The sequence below is a fragment of the Balaenoptera borealis genome (assembly GCF_965194805.1).
Source record: "Balaenoptera borealis genome assembly, chromosome: 7".
Classification (NCBI taxonomy): Eukaryota; Metazoa; Chordata; class Mammalia; order Artiodactyla; family Balaenopteridae; genus Balaenoptera; species Balaenoptera borealis.
In genome coordinates, this window is record NC_138864.1 from 71,072,483 (window position 1) to 71,098,137 (window position 25,655).

General features: G+C 41.2%; 1 protein-coding gene and 1 long non-coding RNA gene across 3 annotated transcripts in view; both read left to right on the top strand.

Annotated features, from left to right (window-relative positions):
- The first annotated feature begins 12,006 nt into the window (after nt 1–12,006).
- PON3 (paraoxonase 3) overlaps nt 12,007–25,655 on the top strand; it is a 31,944-nt gene continuing 18,295 nt past the window's right edge. For both annotated transcript variants that reach the window (XM_082398544.1, XM_082398545.1), the window contains exons 1-3: nt 12,007–12,137; nt 12,793–12,863; nt 25,410–25,465. In XM_082398544.1, coding sequence (XP_082254670.1) covers nt 12,064–12,137; nt 12,793–12,863; nt 25,410–25,465 — 201 coding nt within the window. In that variant the 5' untranslated portion in view covers nt 12,007–12,063. The remainder of the gene's footprint in view (nt 12,138–12,792; nt 12,864–25,409; nt 25,466–25,655) is intronic.
- LOC309631835 lies at nt 18,325–24,481 on the top strand. The gene is made up of 2 exons (XR_014246596.1): nt 18,325–22,549; nt 22,981–24,481. It is a non-coding gene; the product is annotated as an uncharacterized lncRNA (long non-coding RNA).

A 25,655-nucleotide genomic window follows, 5' to 3' on the forward strand; every position in this document is an offset into this window, starting at 1 on the left:
GAAAAAATAAACTATTTGAATAAAATGAAACAAAGAATTAACTAAATATGGCAACTGGAATTCTCAATTAATATGGATTATTCCATCAGCTCTATTTCTTAATAGGAGCCCAACTTGCATACAAAGAGGAGATAACAGGTTGGAGCTGGAAGGTCAATCATGCCACCTCCTTATTGAACACAGCCGTGAACTTCATCAGGTGAGATGAAGTCAGCTATCCAGGCCCACACGGTTAATCCCAGCAATGTCAGGATCAGGGTCTGCCTCATAGAGAAGCGTTCTTTCCACTTACTGTACCTCCTGTAAATTCATCTTAAACCCTGAAGAGAGACTTTCACGTGTCTCTTTCCATTGTAACTTATCAAAGCACTTCACTTCTCATACTCTCCCCCATCTTTAGCATCATTATCATCAAAATATTTGTCAGTTACTTATAAAGTGAAAGACAATGCATTAAAAATGGTACATTCATTATCTCATTTAATCCTAATTACAGCCCTGAGGGAGTACGTATTGCTGTTATATCACTTAACATTTCACAGATGTTCCAGGTCGCACCTGGGAAGGGGTGGCTCTCAATCTATTTCTGATGTCAGAGGCTGTACCACTGCATGATGCTTCTGCCGTGGAACTAATGACGATCTCGTTATTCACTCTTCTTCCTAATATATAATTTCTTCTGTTTTTATAGTTATCAACTTGAGCTCTGCTTTTAGATGGATCATTTACAGACTTAAATGTAAATTGCATAAGTATTCTTAATCTTGGCCTCTGTCCATTTGGCCTATATTCTTATTTACATTTTTGAATAGTCTGTTACTAATGTATATTGGATGTATTTCATGCTAAAATAATCATCATTTTCTCTGTTTGCATTATTCATGGAGAAAACATTAAGTCACAGGTGAATAAAGCAATATTAAATATTATTCATTAGGGATCCAAAACCAAGAAGCATATGTTTTAGATTTTAGACTATGAGCCATGCCTATCTAAAAAGCTACATGCACAAAAAGTACCAGAATACAGTAGGCATAAGATAGACTTTTTTCCCTTGTATTTATTAGAAACTTTATTTGGACAAAAGTAAATAAAAGTTAATAGGCACATGTATTATTTATCTTAGAATTAAAAAAAGTTTTTAAAAAATAAACTCTGGTTTTTGGCCTCTATGGGCCATGAGGGATTCATAAGTATATTGTGCGCCTATTTATGGTGATCTTACTGGGATCATACACTGAGTTTAACAATTTGTTTGGTTATTAAGAGGTCAAATCATTCAAAAGGCCTGAAACTGCAATTGGGATAGGCCACCACTAGGTGGATTTAGGTCTCAGGTGGGGGTGTGTGTGTGTATGTTTTAATTCTTTTAAATCTGAGATCCCGTTCAGTGACAGTACCTTTTTTTTCTTTTTTTTTTACAAAACCTCAGCTCTTTTACAACAGCTGAATGTGAACATGGATACCTAATACGGGGAGCAAGGAAAATTAAATATAAGCTATACTATTTCTTTTTCTCATTTTGTGTATGGATTAATTATTATTGACAACTAATCTAAGGCTGATCCTTTCTCTGGACCGGATTTGCTCAGTTTGAATCCTCTCAGAGACACAGCTTATCTAGGCTGACGAATATTTACTTGGCAAAACAATGAAGAATTAACAGCACCTACCATCACACCACCCACATCCGCCTTTCTCTGGCCACCCGTAGTTTTCCTTACTCCCTCGGCTTTCTACAAAGCATTTCTGGGCGTGAGAGGAGGGCTAGAAGAATCCCAGTAGCACTCTCTTAGCTTTCTGCTTCTGGTTTTCGAGATTTTTATTCCATAAAGCAGAAGGCAGAGAAGAAGGAAAAAGAGCCTACTCTAATTTTTATAATTGCAAAGAATAACTTTCAGTTCACTTTAAAAAGTTTTTAATATACTGAATGACTTTTCTGTAACCAGCCCCAAGCTGGGTATTAATATACAACAATGAACCAGATACAATGCCTATATTCTAGTAGGAGATTCAACAAATGAGAAAATAGATGATAGACGATAGATAGATGGACAGATAGATAGGGTGATTAGAAGGAACTAAACATAGAAATATGATTAGAGAATAATTTAGAGAAACCTAATTTCCCCACCCGCACCATTTTTGACATGTTTAAACCTAGAGAAAAATTGATAGGGTAGTTCAGTGACTGCCTATATACCCTTCACTTGCATTCACCTATCACCAGTTACCATTTTGCCACTTCTGCTTTACCTTTCCAAGCAAAGATGCTTTTATTTTTCTGCACCATTTGAAAGTAAGTTGGAGATATCATAAAACTTCACCTCTGCATACTTCAGCTTGCATCTTCTAAATATGAGAGCATTCTTCTACATAACCACAATGTTATTATAACACCCACCAGCATCAGTGGTGCCATCTAATACCTGATCCAGATTCAAATGTTCTCAGTGGTCTCCAAATGCCTTTAATAGTTGCTAACCCTCCCATCTCCCACCCCACCCCAATCCAAGATCCAATCAAGAATCATAATTCACATTTACTCATGTCTTATAAAAAGATCCTTTTTAATGTAAAACAGCCTTTCTGTCCTTGTTTTTTGTTTTTCATGACACTTTTTTTCAGTGCAAGCAAGATATCTTCTGGAATAACCTACATTCTGAATTTATTTCTTCCTGGAGTCCTTAATTCAGTAGAGCACTCATATTTCCTGTAAATTAGAAGTTACTTGAGGCTTGATTAGATTCAGGTTAAACAATTGTGACAAGAATACTAGTAAGTGACATGTACTTCACATTGCATTGCATCAGAATATAAACACAGGTTGTTCTACTCTGTGATGCTAAATCTGAGTAACTGATTAAGCTGGTGACCATCAGATCAACAGCGTTAATTTTTCCTTTCTTTTTATAGATCCAAGTGAATATTCCGCTCCCTAAAACTTTTCATCTGTTTGGTTTTAGCACCCATTAATGATTCTTGCCCAATTATTATCATATTGGAGTTGCAAATGGTGATTTTACTTCTACTATTTCTAGCATTAATATCAATAGGCAGTATTCTATTTCTTAAAAAATTCTCTGTTATTGAACTCCCCTTCTCCCTCTTCTACATTCTCTCTCTTTTTTTTCTGGAAATTATTTTCTATCAGTTTATAGAGAGCCATTCCTTACCTTTTTACAGATTTCTACCTTATCTCCAAAATCAGGATAATATTTATTTTGTAGGAAATTAGTACAATGATCTAATAAAACAGAAAGTCTCTATCCCATTTTCTTTCCCAGTGATTTAAAACTCTACATAGATAAATCCTCCAACTCATACCTTCTTAGTGCCGTGATTCTTCACTCCCAATACCCTTTTCTTCCACTACCTCAGCCATCCACTCCCATGGCCATGTTCTGTATCAGAAACTTTCTCACTATAAAACCTTTATTTCAAGTCTCAGACTCTCCAACAACCACCTCCTGCATTTCCAAGTCATTTGCTCGGGTAGTGCTACTGTTCTAAAATTTTTGAAATTGTTCCAACCTGAAATCCATTGACAACGCCTGCCTCAGAACTTTCTCCTCTTCCAACTGTCCCCACTCTACGTAAAATCTCTCCTTGTCCAATCTAGCTCCCATCCTTTAATCACTTCCTTGAATATACTTTCAACCCCTTTGTACTTCTCTCCTAATGTCTTGTGGGGCAAAACTCAAACCATTTCTTTACTTCACACATGCACCTGAGCAGCTATATGTTATTTGGGAAAATCACAAAACAGCTGAATGCTTTCTCTTGAATGAATGTCAAAGCTCATATTCGGGGCTTCCCTGGTGGCGCAGTGGTTGAGAATCTGCCTGCCAATGCAGGGGACACGGGTTCGAGCCCTGGTCTGGGAAGATCCCACATGCCACGGAGCAACTAAGCCCGTGCACCACAACTACTGAGCCTGTGCTCTAGAGCCCGTGAGTCACAACTACTGAGCCTGCGTGCCGCAACTACTGAAGCCCATGTGCCTAGAGCCCATGCTCCGCAACAAGAGAAGCCACTGCAATGAGAAACCCACGCACTGCAACGAAGAGTAGCCCCCGCTCACCGCAACTAGAGAAAGCCCACGCGCAGCAACGAAGACCCAACACAGCCAAAAATAAATAAATAAATTTATTTTTTAAAAAAAACGCTCATATTCGGTACTCAAAATGTCAAGCAATCCTCAATTTCTTTAGCAGATTAGCTTTTCTACTTCTTAAGTTAATAATTTTATACCTCCTCCTTTTCCTCAAACTTCCCACCATCCCTCATCTACTCACACTTGCGCTTGAAGGCCTTGCCTTATAATTCACTGAGAAAACGGAAGCAACCAGATATGAGGCCCCTCACATTTCCCCACCAAATCTACACCTCTCACTATAGCTACATCCATCTCCTCCTATCTCTACTGTTAAAGTGGAGAAGGTGTCCTCCAGCTGTCCTTAGGATTTCACTTTTTCTATTACCCCTTCTCTCTTCTGCTTCATCAAACTCTTTCCCTACTGATTCATCTTCATCTTTCCCTACTGATTTCATCAGCACAAAGACATACTAACTGCATCTCCCACTTTAAGAACAACACTCCCTTGACCCTACATTTCTAACCACCACATCATTTCTCTGAACTCCACTGTGGTGGCTGAAAATATGTCCACAAATTTGACATTCCTCCCCAAAAGGGGAGCCTATGCACTGCTCCTTAGGAGTAGGTTGGATTTAGTGGCCGACTTCTAATAAACAGAATAAGGCAGAAGTGACAACATGTGACTCGGTCATAAAAGTCAGAGGCTTCCTCCTTGCTCCCTCACTCAGGTCACTCACTCACTGGGGAAAGCCAGCTGCCTTACTCGAGGACATTTCTCAGGCAGCCCTGTGGCAAGGTCCACGTGGCAAGGAACTAAATCCTCCTGCCAACAGCCATGCAAGTGAGTCATGTTGGAAATGCCTTCAGATGATTGCAGCCTCATGAGTGACCATCAGCCAGAAGCACTTCACTAAGCTGCTTCCAATTTCTGACCTACAACAATGCTGAGATAATGTATTTTAAGCTACCTTGTTTGGGGATAGTTTAGTGCATCATAACACATAATTAATACACCCATGATAAGTAAATTATTCGAGATACACACTGTCTCCTCTTACTCATCACCCATTCACTTCTCAACCAACTACAGTCTGGCTTCTGTTCTTGCCACACAGAAACTGCTCTCATCAAGATCATCAGAGATCTTCGTGTTGCCAAATCCAATTACATCTCTCTCCACTCTCATCTCACTTGACTTCTTAGCAGCATTTGGCATGCTCTCCTCTTCCTTCTTTCTTGAAACACGCTTCTGCCTTGGCTTTTGCAATACTATTCTCCTCTTTCTTCCCTCATTATCCCTTTTTTGTCTCCTTTGCTGGTTCCTGTACCTCATCCAAATAGAAATGTAATGGTTCTTGAGGGCCAAAATTGGGTGCTCTTTCCTCTTTCCTCTCTCCCATTCATTCCAATGGGTTTACATACCGCCTGTATGTCAAGTAATTCGGATTACTCCAAAATGAACATTGCCAGCTCGAACCTTGCAGTCATCCTTAATTTCATCTTTGTCCTTAACCATCAGAAACTCTACCTGATTCTACCTCCAAGTGATATCTCAGATCTGGTCTCCTATCTCCACTGCCATCTCTGTGGTTGAGCCTTCTATTACCTTTTATCCGAAAGAGTTTTCCAGGTGGGCTTCTCTCTACCAGTATTTCCCCTCTCCAATCTATTTCCTACTCGGTAGCAAAGTACTCAGATCACATCATGTCCTGCCAAGACCTTTCTGTGTTACCAATCTCTCCATCAAGGCCTGCAAGGTGCTGTGTGATGTGATCTGGGCTCCGCGTCCCTCGCCAGCTTCATCTGGCGCCACTCCCCTCCCTGCAAGGGCTTGAGCCACACTGTTGTTGCAGGTCCTGGCAAACACCAAGATCTTTCCCTCAACTGAAATGCCCCTCCTCCCACTCTCTGCAGATTTAGTTTCTTCTCTTACTTCAGGCTTCAGGGTTTTGGTTTTTCTTTTAATTTCTTTTTTATTTTTATTTTTTTAATAAACTTGTTTATATATTTTATTTATTTTTGGCTGTGTTGGGTCTTTGTTGCGGAGCACGGGCTTTCTCTAGCTGCAGCGAGCGGGGGCTACTCTTTGTTGCGGAGCACGGGCTCTAGGGCATGTGGGCTTCAGTAGTTGTGGCACGCCAGCTCAGTAGTTGTGGCACGTGGGCTCAGTTGTTGTGGCTCACGGGCTCTAGAGCGCAGGTTAGTTGTGGCGCACAGGCTTAGTTGCTCTGTGGCATGTGGGATCTTCCCAGACCAGGGCTCAAACCCGTGTCCCCTGCATTGGCAGGAGGATTCTTAACCACTGTGCCACCAGGGAAGTCCCAGGTCTCAGCTTTAATGTCACCTCTTGAGAGAGGCTTTTCCAGTTCTGAGGACAGCAAAGGGCTCCACCGGGAGCATGTCTTTGATTCCCAAACTAACGGGTCCAGAGCCATATCCCCTCTATCTGGCCCTTACACCCCAAGAGAAAATATTCCTCTGCCATAATCATCCCAGGGCCAGGTGCCAGGGGACTAGTGACCACTTCTATAGCCCAAAACTTGCCAAAATTATTCAAACTAGCCAATCTAAATAGTTCACCCTGCCCTGCCTTGGCTTTACTGCAGAAACCCCAATAAAGGCAGCAGCCTAAACCCTCCCCTCCTGTCCTCTGCCTCCTGATCACCCAGGTGTCTTTCCCATGTGGCCCTGCACCATGTGCTGTGCCTCCTGTCTCTAGGTCTTGTGAGTATAATAAACTATTTTTTCCTGAGCCTGTCTCCTCTTATAGCTACACATGACTGATTATTTCATAGAAGAATATGAAACAATTTACTTTTTTACTTTGTCTCTTTTTTTTGCTTCTCCTTCCCTCCTGCTTCTTTCCTTCTTTTCTTTCCTCACTCCCTCCCTTCCTTCCTTTCTTGAAATATATTTCCCCTCTAGAGTGTAAGCTCCTTGAACGCAAGGGCATCTTGTTCACACGATGTCTTCAGTGTGGAGCAAGTAGTTGTAAGTGCTCACCAAATAGTGCTAAGTGTGAATGACAAGCAATGTTCCTTCCCTTCCTTCCCAATCTCCCATGGACTCACTCACATGCCATTCTAGAGAACAATTTAAACTCATTGGGCATGAACATATCTGGAGAGTCATCACCACACAGTGATCCGTGGGGTCTGTCATTTTTGAAACAAACGTGCAGTGTGTTGAGTAAATGAAGAAATGTGAAGCAATAGCAGCCACAGAACCTCCACATGGTGTGTGCGTGTGTGTGTGTGTGTGTGTGCGTGCGTGTGCGTATTTACGCATTTTCTTCTGAAATATGCGTCATTGTTTTCATAGGAGTTTCTTTTCACTTTTCAAAGGTCAAAATGATATAAAATGGTATGTTGAAAAGTCTCCTTGCCATCCCCTCTGCCCCATTTATGGGAAACCAATTTATTAGTTTCTTGTGTATCTTTCAAATATTTTTATATAAATACAGGCAGATACAAATACATATTCTTATTTTTCCCCTTTACTTCACAAAAGGTAGCAGACTATACACCGTTCTGCACATTTCTTTTTTTCAAATGTTCTAAAATCCATATTCTCTTTTTTTTGAAACAGCTTTATTGAGATATAACCACATTCTCTTTTGTGATTTGTTGCTCTCTCCCTCTATCACTCCTGGTCAAGATTCACTAATATGAATGATCTTTTTAAATTAAAAATTGTCTGATAATAAACACGATGAAAATACATGGTTTAAAATGTTCAGACATCATAGGCCATACAGAACAAAAGCAAAGTCTCCTTCCATGGTCACTGACCTCCCCAGTCTCCATGACCCCAATCTCATGTATTGACTCTTCAGTTTGTGTCATATACTGTTTCTATGTATATCATACACATGCAAAACATAGAATTCCTCTAATTTTTCCACCATAGGATGATACGTATGTACATTCTGCATCCCCCTGAATGGCACTTGCATTATCCATGGTGTTGGATTAACTAGATCTATGTACTGCAATTACTGTTTAGACATACATGCTTCCATTCGGTCCTATTAGCTCTTTGAGGAGCCCCACTCTATACATAAGAAAGGCCCAGAGGGAATAGGTGATTTCTAAAGACTAAAGAGTCATTTCCACACAGAACTGGGACTTGACCTCAGGACTTTTGAATTCATTTGTCCTGCTCTTTCAATGACAGTAAGTCCCTTTTTATGACACTGATGTACTCAGTGGTCTCTGCACCAAGCCAATTTGGCCTCTTGACAGGGTTTGAGTGACCATTACACTCAAAGATTAGCCTTCAAAGATTAGATATGGATGAGGGGCTATGGGTCCCTTTCCCCACAATCTCACTGTCAGGCAGTATGTTTCAATAAACACAAAGCTCAAAATCAAATCTGTCACACACAAATGTTTATTACCAAGGAGGCATGAAAATCATCCTGTGATCCGTTGTTCTGTAAAGTTAGTGAAGTCCCAGCTCTGTCCTGTGTATTTCAACAAGCACATGAGAAAAAGTTTCAGTCTGAGACAAAGTTCTGAAGGGAGGATTCAGCTCACTTCAGATCACAAAGCAGAATCTTCTTTGGTCAATAGTGTGGACACAGCATACAACAGTATTCTAGAGCTGGTGCTATGGTCTGAACATTTTGTCCCACCCCAGATTCATATGTTGAAATCCTAACCTCCAAGGTGATGGTATTAGGAGGTGGGACCTTCGGGAGGTGATTAGCTTATGAGGGTGGAGTGCTCATGAGTGGCACTAGTGCCCTTTTAAGAGACCCTACAGAGCTCCCTTGTTTCTTCCACTATGTTAAGACACAGCAAAAAGACAGCAGTCTAGGAAGCAGTTTCTCACTTGACACTGAATCTGCCGGCAACTTGATCTTGGACTGCCCAGCCTCCAGAATGTGAGAAATAAATGTTTGTTGTTTCTAAACCACTCAGTTTATAGGCTTTTTGTTATAGCAGCCTGAATGGACTAAGACAGCCAAGAACCCACTCCACTGGTTTGAGAATGCTGGCTTCTCTGTTCTTGTTCTTACTCTAGGCAGAGCTGGAGCTGCTTAGATTGAGGCAATGTCTTGCTAATCCACATATTTTGGACAAAACTAGCTTTACCTTGAATAATTATCTCTAATATCTCGAGCTAATGAGTGAACTCTCCAGGTGCAGATTTTGATGGTGACACGTGATATGGTCCAAAGTTTGGACTTCTTTAATGCTAACTAACCAGGCTAGGGGTTTGAATCACTGATTACGGTATTCAGATGATAACTATCCACCTCTAAAGTTTGAAGTCAATACACACACACACACACTCCTCTGCCTAATGTGAAGAAATTTAAAACAAATTATAGATGACATAGCACCTGCAAATCAATTGCCCAAGAATATATCTCTTTTCTTACCCTCTTCTTCATGTTATGCTGGGAGGAAGCAAACACAGCGAAATAGGAATAAGTACTCTAGGGTCAGTAGATCTCAATCCAAATGGAATTTCTGACACTTCTTAGTTATGTAACCTTGTGTAAGTTATCATGTAACCTCTCTAAGCCTCACTTTCCTTATCTGTAAAATGAGGATAATAAGAAGTGGGGCTTCCCTGGTGGCGCAGTGGTTGAGAATCTGCCTGCCAATGCAGGGGACACGGGTTCAAGCCCTGGTCTGGGAGGATCCCACATGCCGCGGAGCAACTGAGCCCGTGAGCCACAATTACTGAGCCTGCGCGTCTGGAGCCTGTGCTCTGCAACAAGAGAGGCCGCGACAGTGAGAGGCCCGCGCACCGCGATGAAGAGTGGCCCCTGCTTGCCGCAACTAGAGAAAGCCCTCGCACAGAAACGGAGACCCAACACAGCCAAAAATAAATAAACTAATTAATTTTTTTTAAAAATGAGGATAATAAGAAGTAATATGATAAAGCATGCAAAATGCTTAGTACATAGGAACAATTATTACTATTTCATCATCCTTTCTTTTTATTCTCCCAATATTTACTTCTCCCAAGTCCATCCCTTGCATCCACCCATCTAATCAATTTTTAGAGACTAACTATTAAGTGCAAAGTTCTGTGGCTGGCACTGGAAGACCCAGTGATCAATGGGATGGGGGTCTCTCCCTACAATTAACCTACACTCTCAGGTGGAGGAGGTTCAGATTTAAATGGTGGTTAATGCTTATTGGCTTCTTACAATGTACCCAGCACAGTGGTGAGCACTTTGCTCTCATCATAACATTTTATTTTAAGCCACGTATGAGGCAGACATTCTTTTACAAAACAGGAATCTGCTGGGTAGGAAAGTTGAGCACCTTATCCAAGCTGGATATAACCCAGGTAGCCTGAGCCTTAAACTCTGGACGCACGCCTGCACCATGCCTCCTGGCCCCTCAGCTTTGGGAGCACTACTCTCTTCTTCATATCTCTCCTCCTATGTCCTCATGAAAACAGCATTCAATTCCTCCTCTGCTTGAACTCTTTTAAAATTAATCTTAGAAATAATTATCTTATCAGTACAATTCCAGATGTTACAGTGTTCCTCTAGTAGCCCTTCTTCCACAGCTTTAATAAAAGCAGCACAGTTAAGGAAGGGCACAGGGTCTGGAGCCGGACTGCCTGACTCTGCCACTCTCCAGCTGTGTGACCTAGGGCAAGTTACACAGCTACCCTGTGCCTTGGTTTTCTCACCTATAAAATTGGGATGTTACCTACCTCAGAGAAGTACCGAGAATCAAAATTAGGCAAAGTTCTAAGCACAATCCAAGGTACATAGTAGGTGCTGCATAAGTGGAAGGCTTTATCATCCTACAGTAATTATGTATTCAGACTATATTCATGTATCCCACAGGTCAGAAACCTCCTTTTCTTTCCTTAATATCTCCAGTTCTGTATTCTCTCAAACATATTTACTCACTTAAACTCAGCAGAACTAGTACTATTTCTTTCTGTTGGTAAATAAAAACAGATCATGCTTGAAGATGCTACTTTGCTCTGCCCAAACTCAAGTCTTCCTCACCTTCCGCCCCTCTCCCTCCAACCTGGCCGTCATCATGAGCAGGGGAAGTGCATTCTTTGCCTGGCAGGATCTGAAGACCCAAAAGAAAGAAGGATCTAGGAGTCTTTTGAAAGTCTAACCTGCCAAACAAACTATGTTTCCCTTCCCCCCATTCTGCTCATCTTCTTGCTACCTATTCTATTTATTTCTTTTCCTTCACTTCCTCCCGACTTCTCTTTATCCCAAACGTTGGGGGACGGATGCTGATATTAACAAATCCACCCAGTCAACAAACTGAACTGGGTACCCACCACGTTCAGCATTCAGAGGCAGGCCATGAAGCCAGGAGATAAGGTCCTGTGCTCCAAATCTTGGAGAAGAGTGACGTAAAGCTCTTCGCTTCGATTATCTTCCGTTTATCACTGCTCCCTGGGTCGAGGGATCAATTCGCCGTCTCATATAACTCCTTGCCTTCCACAAACGCAAAGTTTCAGGCTCTGAACTCTAGCTCCCCGCGCTCCCCCGCCCCTCCAGTTTCCACTTCAGGCCACACGAGGAGATGAGGTAGAATTCCGCAGCTTTGGGCAGCAAACCGCCTCCCCTATCGTCCCAGCAACCGGTGGGATCTTGCCAAAGCTGCCAAGAGAACACCAGACCTTAACCCAGGGCTACAGCTCCCGTCTCTGTACTTTGAGCCTTGAAGAATAAAAGAATCTCGCGAGTAAAGGTTTCCTTGAACCTCGAGCATAAAGGTAGCTTTGATTCACGCGGATAAAGGTGGCCTTGAACCAGGAGCTGCGCGGCGGGACGGGGCGGGGCGGGACAACGTGACCTTGTCCCAGAGCCCGGGCAGCGCACCAGCCCGGGAGGAAGCGACGGGCGGGGCGGGCAACACCAGGGGCGGGGCGGGGCGGGCAACACTAGGGGCGGGGCAGGCGCCAGCCCGCAGCGCCTCCCCAGCGCCTGCGCTCGCGCGTCTCGCCCCAAGACCATGGGGAAGCTGGTGGCGCTTACCTTGCTGGGCGCCGGCCTGGCCCTAATCGGGGAGAGGTTAATGACGCTCAGGTGAGTTGGCATCTTGATGGGAGCGTCCTCGGCTCTTATTCTCTTCTTCCAAGTTAGGTTAAGGGCTGCCTGGTGCCGCCTTCCTATAGCGGGTAAGAATGAGCAGTTTGCGACCCCATTCCTCAATCCCACCTAGCAAACTGTCCCTTGAGAAGCGCACATAGGGAAAGTGAGCTGACTTCTTGCCTTTCCTAAGATGGTGGGGCAGAAATGCCCCCCCCCGGCCCGCCCCTTTCCCAGGTCGCCCTTAGCATTCGGCTCCTGAACAAACTAACTCTTTTGGAAGCGCTGAACTTGGGGTAGGGAGCCTGTTGGATTTTGGGAAAGCAGTAGGGGACAGGGATCAAAAGGCAAAACTATAGGGGGTTAAGGGAACCAAAGTGCAGATTTATAATAGACAATACTTTAGCACATTAAGTAATATTATTTTGTGCATTTAAATTAATAATATTTATTTACTATTAAATAAATAATATAGGCACATTACCCAGATAATATCCACATTATATAAATAAATAAAAGGAGATGTCTACTGCTGTGTGATATCATCCATAAATGATAAGAGAGTTAATGAATATGAAGGTGATTAAAGACCGTGTTTAGACATTGATTTTGGATGTTGTGCATTGACCTCCAGTGTTTTTATCTTCTACAGAGAAAGAATTAATGCATATCGAGAAGTGGAGCCAGTAGAACCCCAGAACTGCCACCTTATTGAGGGACTTGGTATGTATGTGACAGTACAATTTCTTGGTACCATCCGCCTGACAGAGGCTGCCAGCTAATTTAATTTGCTGCTACTCCTTAAACCCTCCTACTGAGGCTTCAGCCTCATCAGCTTTATCCAAGCTACCTCATCCCACATCTCCAAGAGGTCTCCTAAATGGCAAAATCTGTGGCTTTTTCTCAGTCCTCTTTCTTACTGACATCTCTCAATCATTTGAAAAATGTTATTGACTACTCTTTGGTTGGTCCCTCGCTGAACTCTGCTTCTGTCCCTTCTGTGACATTTCACTCCCTTCTCTGTCTTCTTCTGTTGCCTACCTTACTTCTTTTTTTTCTTCTCCCCTCTCCTTGATGATATTCCTAACTTCAGGTGTCACTTCCTTCAAAATTTATCTGCAAGTACTAACAGCAATATGACTTAGCCCTTATTCTCAAGAACCTCACAACCGACTGAAATTTTTTTTTTTAATTAATTGAAAATCCATAGCTGGATCCCTAATCACTCAAACTGCAGGCCTTCTTTTCCCGTCTGAAATCTACTTTACCTTGCTGTCATTTCCTCCCTCATACCCTCACCTATAACCAGCTCTTCTTCTAGACTTCTAAGCGTGGTACCCGCATCGTCAAAGAGACTCAGTTCAAAATTTAGGAACCATCTGTTGTCCCCTCATCCCTCACTGTTTCACGTGAGACATGTTGGCCTCTCCTGGGCCGCCACACAGAGCTGATCTCATTTACTCCTTACTGCCTCAACTGCTTATTCTGGCTCCAAGTCTTTCACTCTCCCTGGCAATACTACTAGAAAAACAAAATTCTAGCTAGATTCTGTTCACTGTTCTGGGAATGTGTTCTTTCATTTTCTCACCTTTGCCCATGAAATTACCCCCAATGATTTCTTCATCTCTGCTGGCTGAAATCAGCTGGAAACTCCTCTCCTACCTCTGAACTCTCACAGCACTCTGAAACTCTGATTCACTTGTGACACCTACTACATGCTTTATTTTAGAGCCAGCAGTGTTCTTTCTTTCTCTCACAATCAGACTGTAAACCTCCTAGGGTCAGGGACTGTGATTTATTTCAGTACGTGACAGGATGAAAGCATAGTTTGTTGTGACATAAGATATATATATATATATATTATATATATATTTATATTATATAGCTCTCCAAGATATGTTACTAATATATATGTATATATATTTTTTCTGATATACATATATATCAGAAAAAATAAGAGCCCTTTTGATTTTAGTTTTCTGTCTTTTTTCCCTCTCAACTTCTAAAAAAAGAAGAGAAGTAGCCTGGTCCTTGCGCTCTCTAGTCTTAGATGAGGTCTGTGCTGCCAGCTAGAAAGCAGAATGAACTGACGACAAACTACTTCCTGAGTTTGGTTTTTAAAAACCTGAGCTCCTTCAAGGGATTCTGATGGAGATGGGAGAAGAATATGTGGGTTTTTTGAATAACAGGGACCTTTGCCCCATTCTGGGGGAAGATCAAGACCTAGGAAGGAATGGTTAGAAAGTATCCTTAGGGAGGCTGGATCCTTTATACCGTGCGTCACAGCCCGAGCAAAGGTTGTATGCGCACACATGCAGGACGTGGAAGTGGCAAAATTGTCTAAGTTAAAGGGACCACATGGGCTTGGCAGTGAGTAATTCAGTGGTGACTAGCATAGAATAAAGGCCAGATGGACTTTCCCAAATATTCAGCTTCGTTTTAAAATTCACCACCTATGGTATTTGCACAACTCTGGCAGAGAGACTCAGGTTGAATTTCTCTCCAGTTTAGTGGAACGTGGGCTCAGGGTCAGATTTAATTTGATTTAAAAAATAAGGAAATATAACATTTAATCATTTGTTCACTGTCTTGTGGAGTAATATTCACATTGACTACACATATATCTCTCAAAAGATAAGAGCCTGCCAAGTAATTTAGAGGGGTAATTAGACTAGATCATTTCTAATATCTAGTCCAACTCTCAGATTGTATGATTCAAACAGACTTGAGAAGTTAAAACTAGAGCAGAGGAAAAAAATGCCATGTCACTTCTCATGTCTGTTGGCATGTGTACATTTTATATTTGCAGAACTAAACAAGTGAGAATGATCATGGGTCATTTGTCAGTAGGACAATATTGCTATATATCTAAAAATAATAATACTGCCTTATCAAAGGTCTAGTGTCTATGAGCTTTCTACTGAGTCCTTTGGAAACGTTTACATCATCCTCACAACCACCCTATAAGGTGGGTGCTGCCATCTGTCCTTGTAGATTAGGAAACTGACACCCAGAAGAATGAAGTTACTTGCCCAGTGGTCGAGAACTAGAGGGTGACAGGCCTAGATTATAAGCCAGGGCAGTTTTCTTCCATGCCTTTGTACTCTCTGTTGTGTAACACTGCCTTTCTTATCTACTGACAGCACATTTTTATTATGAAGCTTCAGGGAAGTACGATAGCAGCAGAAAACAGAAAATCTGAGATGCAAAAAGGTGAAATATTAATAAATAGAGCTGACCAAGACAAAGCAGGCTAGATATTGAAATAAAGCTCACTAATAAGATGATACTCGAAAGACCCAACTATTCCAGAGTGAAAAGCTTTATGAAACAATGGAAAACACTAAAGGATTGAAGGCAGGGTGTGGTAGGTAGGCAGTAATAGAGCTGGGGAAAAATTCTGATTTGTGTTTTCTTCAAGACCTAGAGTTTTGTGGTTAATTTTATTGGCGAACAAACACTTCCTCTTTTTGTTTTCCTTCCCCAGTATTCTTTCTGGGAAGAAAGGTTGAATGGTGAAATAATTCTAACCTCCAAAAACCATACCTCAAAGATCTTTTTGTGTTAAGTTCATCCTTTTTCCAAGGCTTTGAGGCTCAAGGATTGTCTTAACTAGGAAGTTGTTTGCTTAATCAAAGCTGCACTTGAAATATGAATAGCTCTATCAGCTTGCCCTTGGCAGGATTATCAAGTAGACAGACAGCCATTGTATGTGGTGTCTTCCTATCTTCCCCTCCATCCCTTTTGCCTCCTATAGCTTCCCGCTTCTCCAAGATATGTTTCTACTCCACGGTAGGTTCCATTTGTTTTCTTAGCTGGCTGTCAGAACCTTCTCTCCAAGATGTGAAATGAGGATAATATTAATTGATAGTAATTTGGTGTGACATTCTTTCAGGATGTCTGTAGAGAACTATTGGAGGCCAAAGAAATGAAGTTATGCCAACTAATAGGGTTGACAGATTAAAAGGCAGTAGATACCTATTTGTAAGCCTTGTTTTAGACTTGGCAGTGGGGTTTTAAGGTTAGTTGTGCACAGGTTAACGAGTGTGTGGAGGGGACTCAGGGGTGGGTTCCTGGGGATTCTTACTCCCACAGGTGCCACTGTTTCTGAGATGCACTGGGCCATCATGCAGGTGCAGCGTAGGTGGGGGAGGAGGGCAAAGGAGGGTCAGGAATAAAGTACAGTCAGCTACTAATTCTTTTCCACATCTGAGTGCAAAGCACTAGCTTCCCTATCCTCTGGGTAGAGCAAGTAAAGACAAGCATAGTCCTTTGGAAAATGCCCACTCCTCTTGCAGGTGAATTACTGAAGTAGGTTAATGCTATCATGGGAGATATGCGACATGGTGTTTGGAAGATAAAAAGACCAAACCAGAGAGTATACAACTCAGGACCTCTTCTACTCAGAAATTAACACACACATCAATAATTTAACCTCAAGACAAGACAAAGTTCAAGAAACTAAAGCAGTTTATCTTTTCTAGTCAACCCACCAGCTTTTACTGAAAGCTTTTATAGTGAAAAGGCAGGTATTATATTGGGTGCAAGTATACTGTACTGAATAAAACCTGGTCCTTGTTTCCAGGAAGCTTACTTTCTACTAGAACATTAACAAATGCAGGAGGTTGCAGCCCAAGTGTGGAAAATGTCATGGTGGATGCAGTAACAGGTGACCGTATCAGTACATAAAATGGATGCTGGAGCCAAGAGAGGTTGAAAAGGCCGAGAGGGTAGCATACAACTCATGTTTAAGAGCCCGTGACCCTCAGCCAAGTGGAGGTGAGGGTGGTGTGGGAAAGGTGTGGGTTGCCGAGAAGCACGAAGCAGCATGTGCTCAGGCATGTAGCTGAATGAGTCTGGCACATTTTAGGAACTGCCGACAGAAGTACTGCAGCACACCTGGAATGGAGAGTGAAGAGTGGGAGCCACAAGAATTGAGACTGGAGCCTCAATTCTGCGGAGAATTTGGGATTTATACTACCAGCCCTAGTGGACCATTGGAGGGTTTTAAGCAGGGGCATAACAAGGTCAACTTTGCAATTTAAAAAGATGACTATCAACAGTGCAGAGAATGGTTGTAGGGGAGCAAAGCTGACCCATTAGGAAGCTATTATAGAAATCCAGGAGGGAGCTCTAGAGCTTGAAAGACTTGTGATTAGTTAGATTTGGGGAGTAAGGAAAAGGAAAGCATCAAAGATAACTCCAAGGTTCCTACTTTGTGTACTTGGGGGATAGAAGTGTCATCCACGGAAACTGAAATATAGAAAATGGAGCAGATTCAAGAGGGAAATTTCCAGGTCAGTTTGAGACATGCTGAGTATGAGAAATGAAAAGGCCAGGTAGAAATGTCCAATATACAGGTGAATACAGAGGCCTGGAAATTGGGCTTGATTTAGAGATTGGAGAATCAAGAGCATGTGCGTGGAAGCTGAAGCCATGGGGCTAGAGTCAATGATGCAGGTAGGATGGGTACTCTGTCCCTAGAAATAGCCAAGGGCAGGTAGAGCCTGGGGAGTATCCACATCCAGGATGGAGGTGGGAAGGAGATCGGGCAAAAGGAAACCAAGAAGTGATTGTTTAGAGAAAAAAAATGAGAGAAAAAAGTTTGTTCAAAAACTAACCCACCCATATTCAACATGATTTCTAAAATTGCTTTATTCATTTTGCTGGATTCTCCCAAAGTCTATTTTACTCCATGTAGAAAAAGCACTAAATCTTTCAGGCCATCAAAATACCATATATAGGTAAATCTTGATTAACTGTACTGCTTAGAAAATGGAAAGCTCTGATTAATGTAATTATCAGGTTACTGGTTGGGGATTAGTTTCAACCTTCAGCATAATCAATATGATTAAATCTCTGTCCTCCAATTTTCAGTGCCTATTGTTTATTATTCTGTTGATTCAAATTTGCATTTTCTTTGGCTTTGTTCCACTTTTCTTTCCCCTGTTCTCCTCTATCCTCTCTCAATTGCCTTTTGACACACTAATAACCCATTATCTTAGGTAACCATTTTCCCATGTATTCCATTTACTATAGCTGTGCAACAAACTACCCCAAAACTTAGTGACTTAAAAGGACAATAGGACTTCCCTGGTGGCACAGTGGTTAAGAATCTGCTTGCCAATGCAGGGGACATGGGTTCAATCCCTGGTCCGGGAAGATCCCACATGCTGCAGAGCAACTAAGCCTGTGCGCCACAACTACTGAGCCTGCTCTCTAGAGCCAGCGTGCCACAACTACTGAGCCCGCATGCTGCAAGTACTGAAGCCCTCGCGCCTAGAGCCCGTGCTCTGCAACAAGAGAAGCCACCACAATGAGAAGTCCATGCACCACAACGAAGAGTAGCCCCCACTAGCTGCAACTAGAGAAAGCCCATGCACAGCAACAAGACCCAACGCAGCCAAAATAAATAAATAAATAAATACCCTGTTTTTTTAAAAAAATAAAAAGACAATAGTTATTTTGCTTATGAGTTTGCAGTTTGGGCAGGGCTTAGTGGAGACAGCTCATCTCTGTTCCTTTTGCATCAGCTAGGGTGACTGAAAGGCTGGGAACTAAAGTCATCTGAGACTCCTCCAGACCTCTCTCTGCACTGTGTGGTCTCTCCACAGTCTCTCTTCTGTAGCTTTAAAGTACCAGACTTCTTATTTTTAGGTTCAGGGGTCCCAAAGTACATGCCTTGAGAGAGAGAGAAAGCGGTGGCAGGTTTGGTTATGACTTTACCTTGTATGTCAGGTGGCATCACTTCCTCTTCATTCTATTTGTCAAAGCAGTTAGAAAGGTCCACCCAGGTTCAAGCAGAGAGGATACAGACGTAGCCTCTTAATGGAAGAGCACGAACATCACATTTTAAGAAGAGCATGTGGGGATTGGTTCAAGATGGCAGAGTAGAAGGACGTGCTCTCACTCCCTCCTGCGAGAGCACTGGAATCACATCTAACTGCTGAGCAATCATCCACAGGAAGACACTGGAACTCACCAAAAAAGATACCCCACATCCAAACACAAAGGAGAAGCCGCAATGAGATGGTTGGAGGGGCGCAATCACAATAAAATCAAACCCCATAACTGCTGCGTGGGTGATTCACAAACTGGAGAGCACTTGTACCACAGAAATCCACCCACTGGAGTGAAGGTTCTAAGCCCCATGTCAGGCTTCCCAACCTGGGGGTCCGGCAATGAGAGGAGGAATTCCCAGAGAATCAGACTTTGAAGGCTAGCAGGATTTGATTGCAGGACTTTGACAGGACTGGGGGGGAAACAGAGACTCCACTCTTGGAAGGCACACACAAAGTAGTGTGTGCGTCAGAACCGAGGGGGAAGGAACAGTTACCCCATAGGAGACTGAACCAGACCTACCTGCTAGTGTTGGAGGGTCTCCTACAGAGGTTGGGGTGGCTGTGGCTCACCACGGGGACAAGGACACTGGCAGCAGAAGTTCTGGGAAGTACTCCTTGGTGTGAGGCCTCCCAGAGTCCACCATTAGCCCCACCAAAGAGCCTGTAGGCTCCACTGCTGGGTCGCCTGAGGCCAAACAACCAACAGGGAGGGAACTCAGCCCCACCCATCAGCAGACAAGCGGATTAAAGTTTTACTGAGCTCTGCCCACCAGAGCAACACCCAGCTCTACCCACCACCAATCCCTCCCATCAGGAAACTTCCACAAGCCTCTTAGATAGCCTAATCCACCAGAGGGCAGACAGAAGAAGCAAGAACTACAATCCTGCAGCCTGTGGACCAAAAACCACATTCACAGAAAGATAGAAAAAATGAAAAGGAGAGGACTATGTACCAGATGAAGGAACAAGATAAAACCCCAGAAAAACAACTAAATGAAGTGGAGATAGGCAAACTTCCAGAAAAAGAATTCAGAATGATGATAGTGAACGTGATCCAGGACCTCAGGAAAGAATGGAGGCAAAGATCGAGAAGATGCAAGAAATGTTTAACAAACACCTAGAAGAATTAAAGAACAAACAAACAGAGATGAACAATACAATAACTGAAATGAAAAATACCCTAAAAGGAATCAATAGCAGAATAAATGAGGCAGAAGAACGGATAAGTGACCTGGAAGACAGAATGGTGGAAATCACTGCCACGAAACAAAATAAAGAAAAAAGAATGAAAAGAAATGAAGACAGCCTAAGAGACCTCTGGAACAGCATTAAACGCACGAACATTCACATTATAGGGGTCCCAAAGGAGAAGAGGGAGAGAAAGGACCCCAGAAAATATTTGAAGAGATTATAGTCCAAAACGTCCCTAACATGGGAAAGGAAATAGCCTCCCAAGTCCAGGAAGTGCAGAGAGTCCCAGGCAGGATAAACCCAAGAAGAAACACACCGAGACGCGTAGTAATCAAATTGACAAAAATTAAAGACAAAGAAAAATTATTAAAAGCAGCAAGGGAAAAATGACAAATAACATACAACGGAACTCCCATAACGTTAACAGCTGATTTCTCAGCAGAAACTCTACAAACCAGAAGGGAGTGGCATGATATATTTAAAGTGATGAAAAGGAAGAACCTGCAACCAAGATTACTCTACCTGGCAAGGATCTCATTCAGATTTGATGGAGAAATCAAAAGCTTTACAGACAAGCAAAAGCTAAGAGAATTCAGCACTACCAAACCAGCTCTACAGCAGATTCTAAAGGGACTTCTCTAAGTGGGAAACACAAGAGAAGAAAAGGACCTACAAAAACAAACCCAAAACAATAAAGAAAATGGTAATAGGAACATACATATCAATCATTACCTTAAATGTGAATGGATTAAATGCTCCAACCAAAAGGCACAGGCTCGCTGAATGGGTAATAAAACAAGACCCATATATATGCTGTCTACAAGAGACCCACTTCAGACCTAGGGACACATACAGACTGAAAGTGAGGGGATGGAAAAAGATATTCCATGCAAATGGAAATCAAAAGAAAGCTGGAGTAGCAATTCTCATATCAGAAAAAATAGACTTTAAAATAAAGACTGTTACAAGAGACAAAGAAGGACACTACATAATGATTAAGGGATCAATCCAAGAAGAAGATATAACAATTGTAAATATATAAGCACCCAACATAGGAGCACCACAATACATAAGGCAAATGCTAACAGCTATAAAAGAGGAAATCGACAGTAACATAATAATAGTGGGGGACTTTAACACCTCACTTACACTAATGGACAGATCATCCAGACACAAAATTAAGGAAACACAAGCTTTAAATGACACAATAGACCAGATATATTTAATTTATATTTATAGGACATTCCATCTGAAAACAGCAGATTACACTTTCTTCTCAAGTGCACATGGAACATTCTCCAGGATAGATCACATCTTGGGTCACAAATCAAGACTTGGCAAATTTAAATCATATCAAGCATCTTTTCCAACCACAATGCTTAAAAGATTAGAAATCAATTACAGGGAAAAAAATGTAAAAAACACAAACACATGGAGGCTAAACACTACATTACTAAATAACCAAGAGATCACTGAAGAAATCAAAGAGGAAATCAAAAAATACCTAGAGACAAATGACAATGAAAACACGACAATCCAAACCCTATGGGATGCAGCAAAAGCAGTTCTAAGAGGGAAGTTTACAGGAATACAATCCTACCTCAAGAAACAAGAAAAATCTCAAATAAATATTCTAACCCTACACCTAAAGGAACTAGAGAAAGAAGAACAAACAAAACCCAAAGTTAGTAGAAGGAAAGAAATCATAAAGATCAGAGCAGAAATAAATGAAGTAGAAACAAACAAAACAACAGCAAAGATCAATAAAACTAAAAGCTGGTTCTTTGAGAAGATAAACAAAATTGATAAACCTTTAGCCAGACTCATCAAGAAAAAGAGGGAGAGGACTCAAATCAATAAAATGAGAAATGAAAAAGGAGAAGTTACAATGGACACCGCAGAAATACAAAGCATCATAAGAGACTATACTACAAGCAACACTATGCCAATAAAATGGACAACCTGGAAGAAATGGACAAATTCTTAAAAAGGTATAACCTCACAAGACTGAACCAGGAAGAAATAGAAAATATGAACAGATCAGTCACAAGTAGTGAAATTGAAACTGTGATTAAAAATCTTCCAACAAACAAAAGTCCAGGACCAGATGGCTTCACAGGTGAATTCTGTCAAACATTTAGAGAATAGCTAACACCCATCCTTCTCAAACTCTTCCAGAAAATTGCAGAGGAAGAAACACTCCCAAACTCATTGTATGAGGCCACCATCACCCTGATACCAAAATCAGACAAAGATACTACAAAAAAAGAAAATTACAGACCAATATCACTGATGAATATAGATGCAAAAATCCTCAACAAAATACTAGCAAACAAAATCGAACAACACATTAAAATGATCATACACCATGATTAAGTGGGATTTATCCCAGGGATGCAAGGATTCTTCAATGTACTCAAATCAACCAGCGTGATACACCATATTAACAAATTAAAGAATAAAAACCATATGATCATCTCAATAGATGCAGAAAAAGCTTTTGAAAAACTTCAACACCGGTTTATGATAAACAACTCTCCAGAAAGTGCGCATAGAGGGAACCTACCTTAACATAATCAAGGCCATATATGACAAACCCACAGCAAACATCATTCTCAATGGTGAAAAACTGAAAGCATTTCCTCTAAGATCAGGAACAAGACAAGAATGTCCACTCTCACCACTATTATTCAACATAGTTTTGGAAGTCCTAGCCACAGCAAGCAGAGAAGAAAAAGAAATAAAAGAATATAAACTGGAAAAGATGACACAAACAGCTGGGGAGATATACCATGTTCTTGGATTAGAAGAATCAATATTATGAAAATGACTATACTACCCAAAGCAATCTACAGATTCAATGCAATCCCTATCAAATTACCAATGGCATTTTTTACAGAGCTAGAACAAAAAATCTTAAAATTTGTATGGACACACAAAAGACCCCTAATAGCCAAAGCAATCTTGAGGGAAAAAAACGGAGCTGGAGGAATCAGACTCCCTGACTTCAGACTATACTACAAAGCTAAAGTGATCTAGACAATATGGTACTGGCACAAATACAGAAATATAGATCAATGGAACAGGATAGAAGCCCAGAGATAAACCCACACACCTATGGTCAACTAATCTATGACAAAGGAGGCAAGGTTATACAATGGAGAAAAGACAGTCTCTTCAATAAGCAGTGCTGGGAAAACTGGACAGCTACATGTAAAAGAATGAAATTAGAACACTCCCTAACACCATACACAAAAATAAACTCAAAATGGATTAAAGACCTAAATATAAGACCAGATACTATAAAACTCTTAGAGGAAAACATAGGAAGAACACTCTTTGACATAAATCACAGCAAGATCTTTTTTGACCCACCTCCTAGAGTAATGGAAATAAAAACAAAAACAAACAAATGGGACCTAATGAAACATAAAAGCTTTTGCACAGCAAAGGAAACTATAAACAAGGCAAAAAACCAACCCTCAGAATGGGAGAAAATATTTGCAAACAAATCAATGGACAAAGGATTAATCTCCAAAATATATAAACAGCTCATACAACTCAATATTAAAAAAACAAAGAACCCAATCTAAAAATGCGCAGAAGACCTAAATAGACATTTCTGCAAAGAAGACATACAGATGGCCAAGAGGCACATGAAAAGCTGCTCAACATCACTAATTATTAGAGAAATGCAAATCAAAACTACAATGAGGTATCACCTCACACTGTTTAGAATGGGCATCATCAGAAAATCTACAAACAACAAATGCTGGAGAGGGTATGGAGAGAAGGGAACCCTCTAGCACTATTGGTGAGAATGTAAATTGATACAGCCACTATGGAGAACAGTATGGAGTTTCCTTAAAAAACTAAAAATAGAATTACCTTATGACCCAGCAATCCCACTATTGGGCATATACCCAGAGAAAACCATAATTCAAAAAGACACATGCACCCCAATGTTCATTGCAGCACTGTTTACAGTAGCCAGGTCATGGAAGCAACCTAAATGCCCATCGACAGATGAATGGATAAAGAAGATATGGTACATACGTACAAAGGAATATTACTCAGCCATAAAAAGGAATGAAATTGGGTCATTTGTAGAGACGTGGATGGACCTAGAGACTGTCATACAGAGTGAAGTAAGTCAGAAAGAGAAAAACAAATATTGTATATTAATGCATATATGTGGAATCTAGAAAAATGGTACAGATAAACAGGTTTGCAAGGCAGAAATAAGAGACACAGATGTAGAGAACAAAAGTTTGGACACCAAGGGGGGAAAGTGGGGTGGCGGGGGGGTGGTGGTGGGATGAACTGGGAGATTAGAATTGACATGTATACACTAATATGTATAAAATAGATAACTAACAAGAACCTGCTGTATAAAAATAAATAAAATTCAAATTTAAAAAAAAAGAAGAGCACGTGGCTTTGATACATCCTGTTTCTACCATATTTGTAAATTACAGTTTACCACACTCAATAACCATTGCCTTCATTTCACCCTCAATGCTGCCTGCTTGGGATCACATTATATGTGGGTCTATCTCTCTACTAGAAGCTACGCAAGCCCCTTTTTCATCCTGTTCTTAGTCATATCTTACTTATCATATGCCTCTTTCCATAGAAAAATGCTTATGACCAGCTCTCAGTGAGAAAAAGATCTGACTAAAATCTTTCAAATTCAATTATTTCCAGTAGTTCATCCTAAGATCTATTGGTTTTATAACAGAGAACAGTTACTCAGTAATTTCCCAATATGATAGGAGAAGGATAGGTTTTTCAGGCCTCAACAAGTTGGAGAGGAGAAATACTTGGCAGAAAGGCCTTTAAGAGAGCTTCCCAGTGAGGCCTTTCCAAATGTTATCACTTGGTCTGTAGATAAGTCTTCTGTGGGGAATAAAGCTGAATCTCTTAGGACATACCCTGAGAGTTTTTATTTAAAGAATAAATCTAGGATATGAATTTATTTTATAGTTATTTGCTTTTTTTCTCCTGAAAATGGACTTCTAAAAAAAAAAAGAATTTAGTATTTCAAGAGTCTGGCTCAGGTTTTAGTGGAGTGTATCATGCCTGTGGGAGTCCTGAAAGTTAATATAGTTTCCCAAGTAAATAGTTAAACAAGTTAAGGTAGTTTCCAAAAGAAGTTCAAAGTCTTGACTATGTGCGAGATTTACTTTTTAAGCCTTTGTACATGCATCTTTCTGATCCTCTGCTTCTTTTGCAGAAAATGGCTCTGAAGATATTGATATACTTCCTACTGGGCTGGCTTTTATCTCCAGTGTGAGTATTTTCCATGCCCCTCAGATGCTCATGTCAATAGCTGCATGGACAGTACATTAATGTTGCCGACTACAGCTGCCAGATGGATCCCTACACATTCATCCCGCCCATGGGTAAACTAGTCAACTAAAAAAGCCAAAATGGGATTCCAGAAGGCTAATTAAGATACCACGGAAATGCCAGTCTTGCC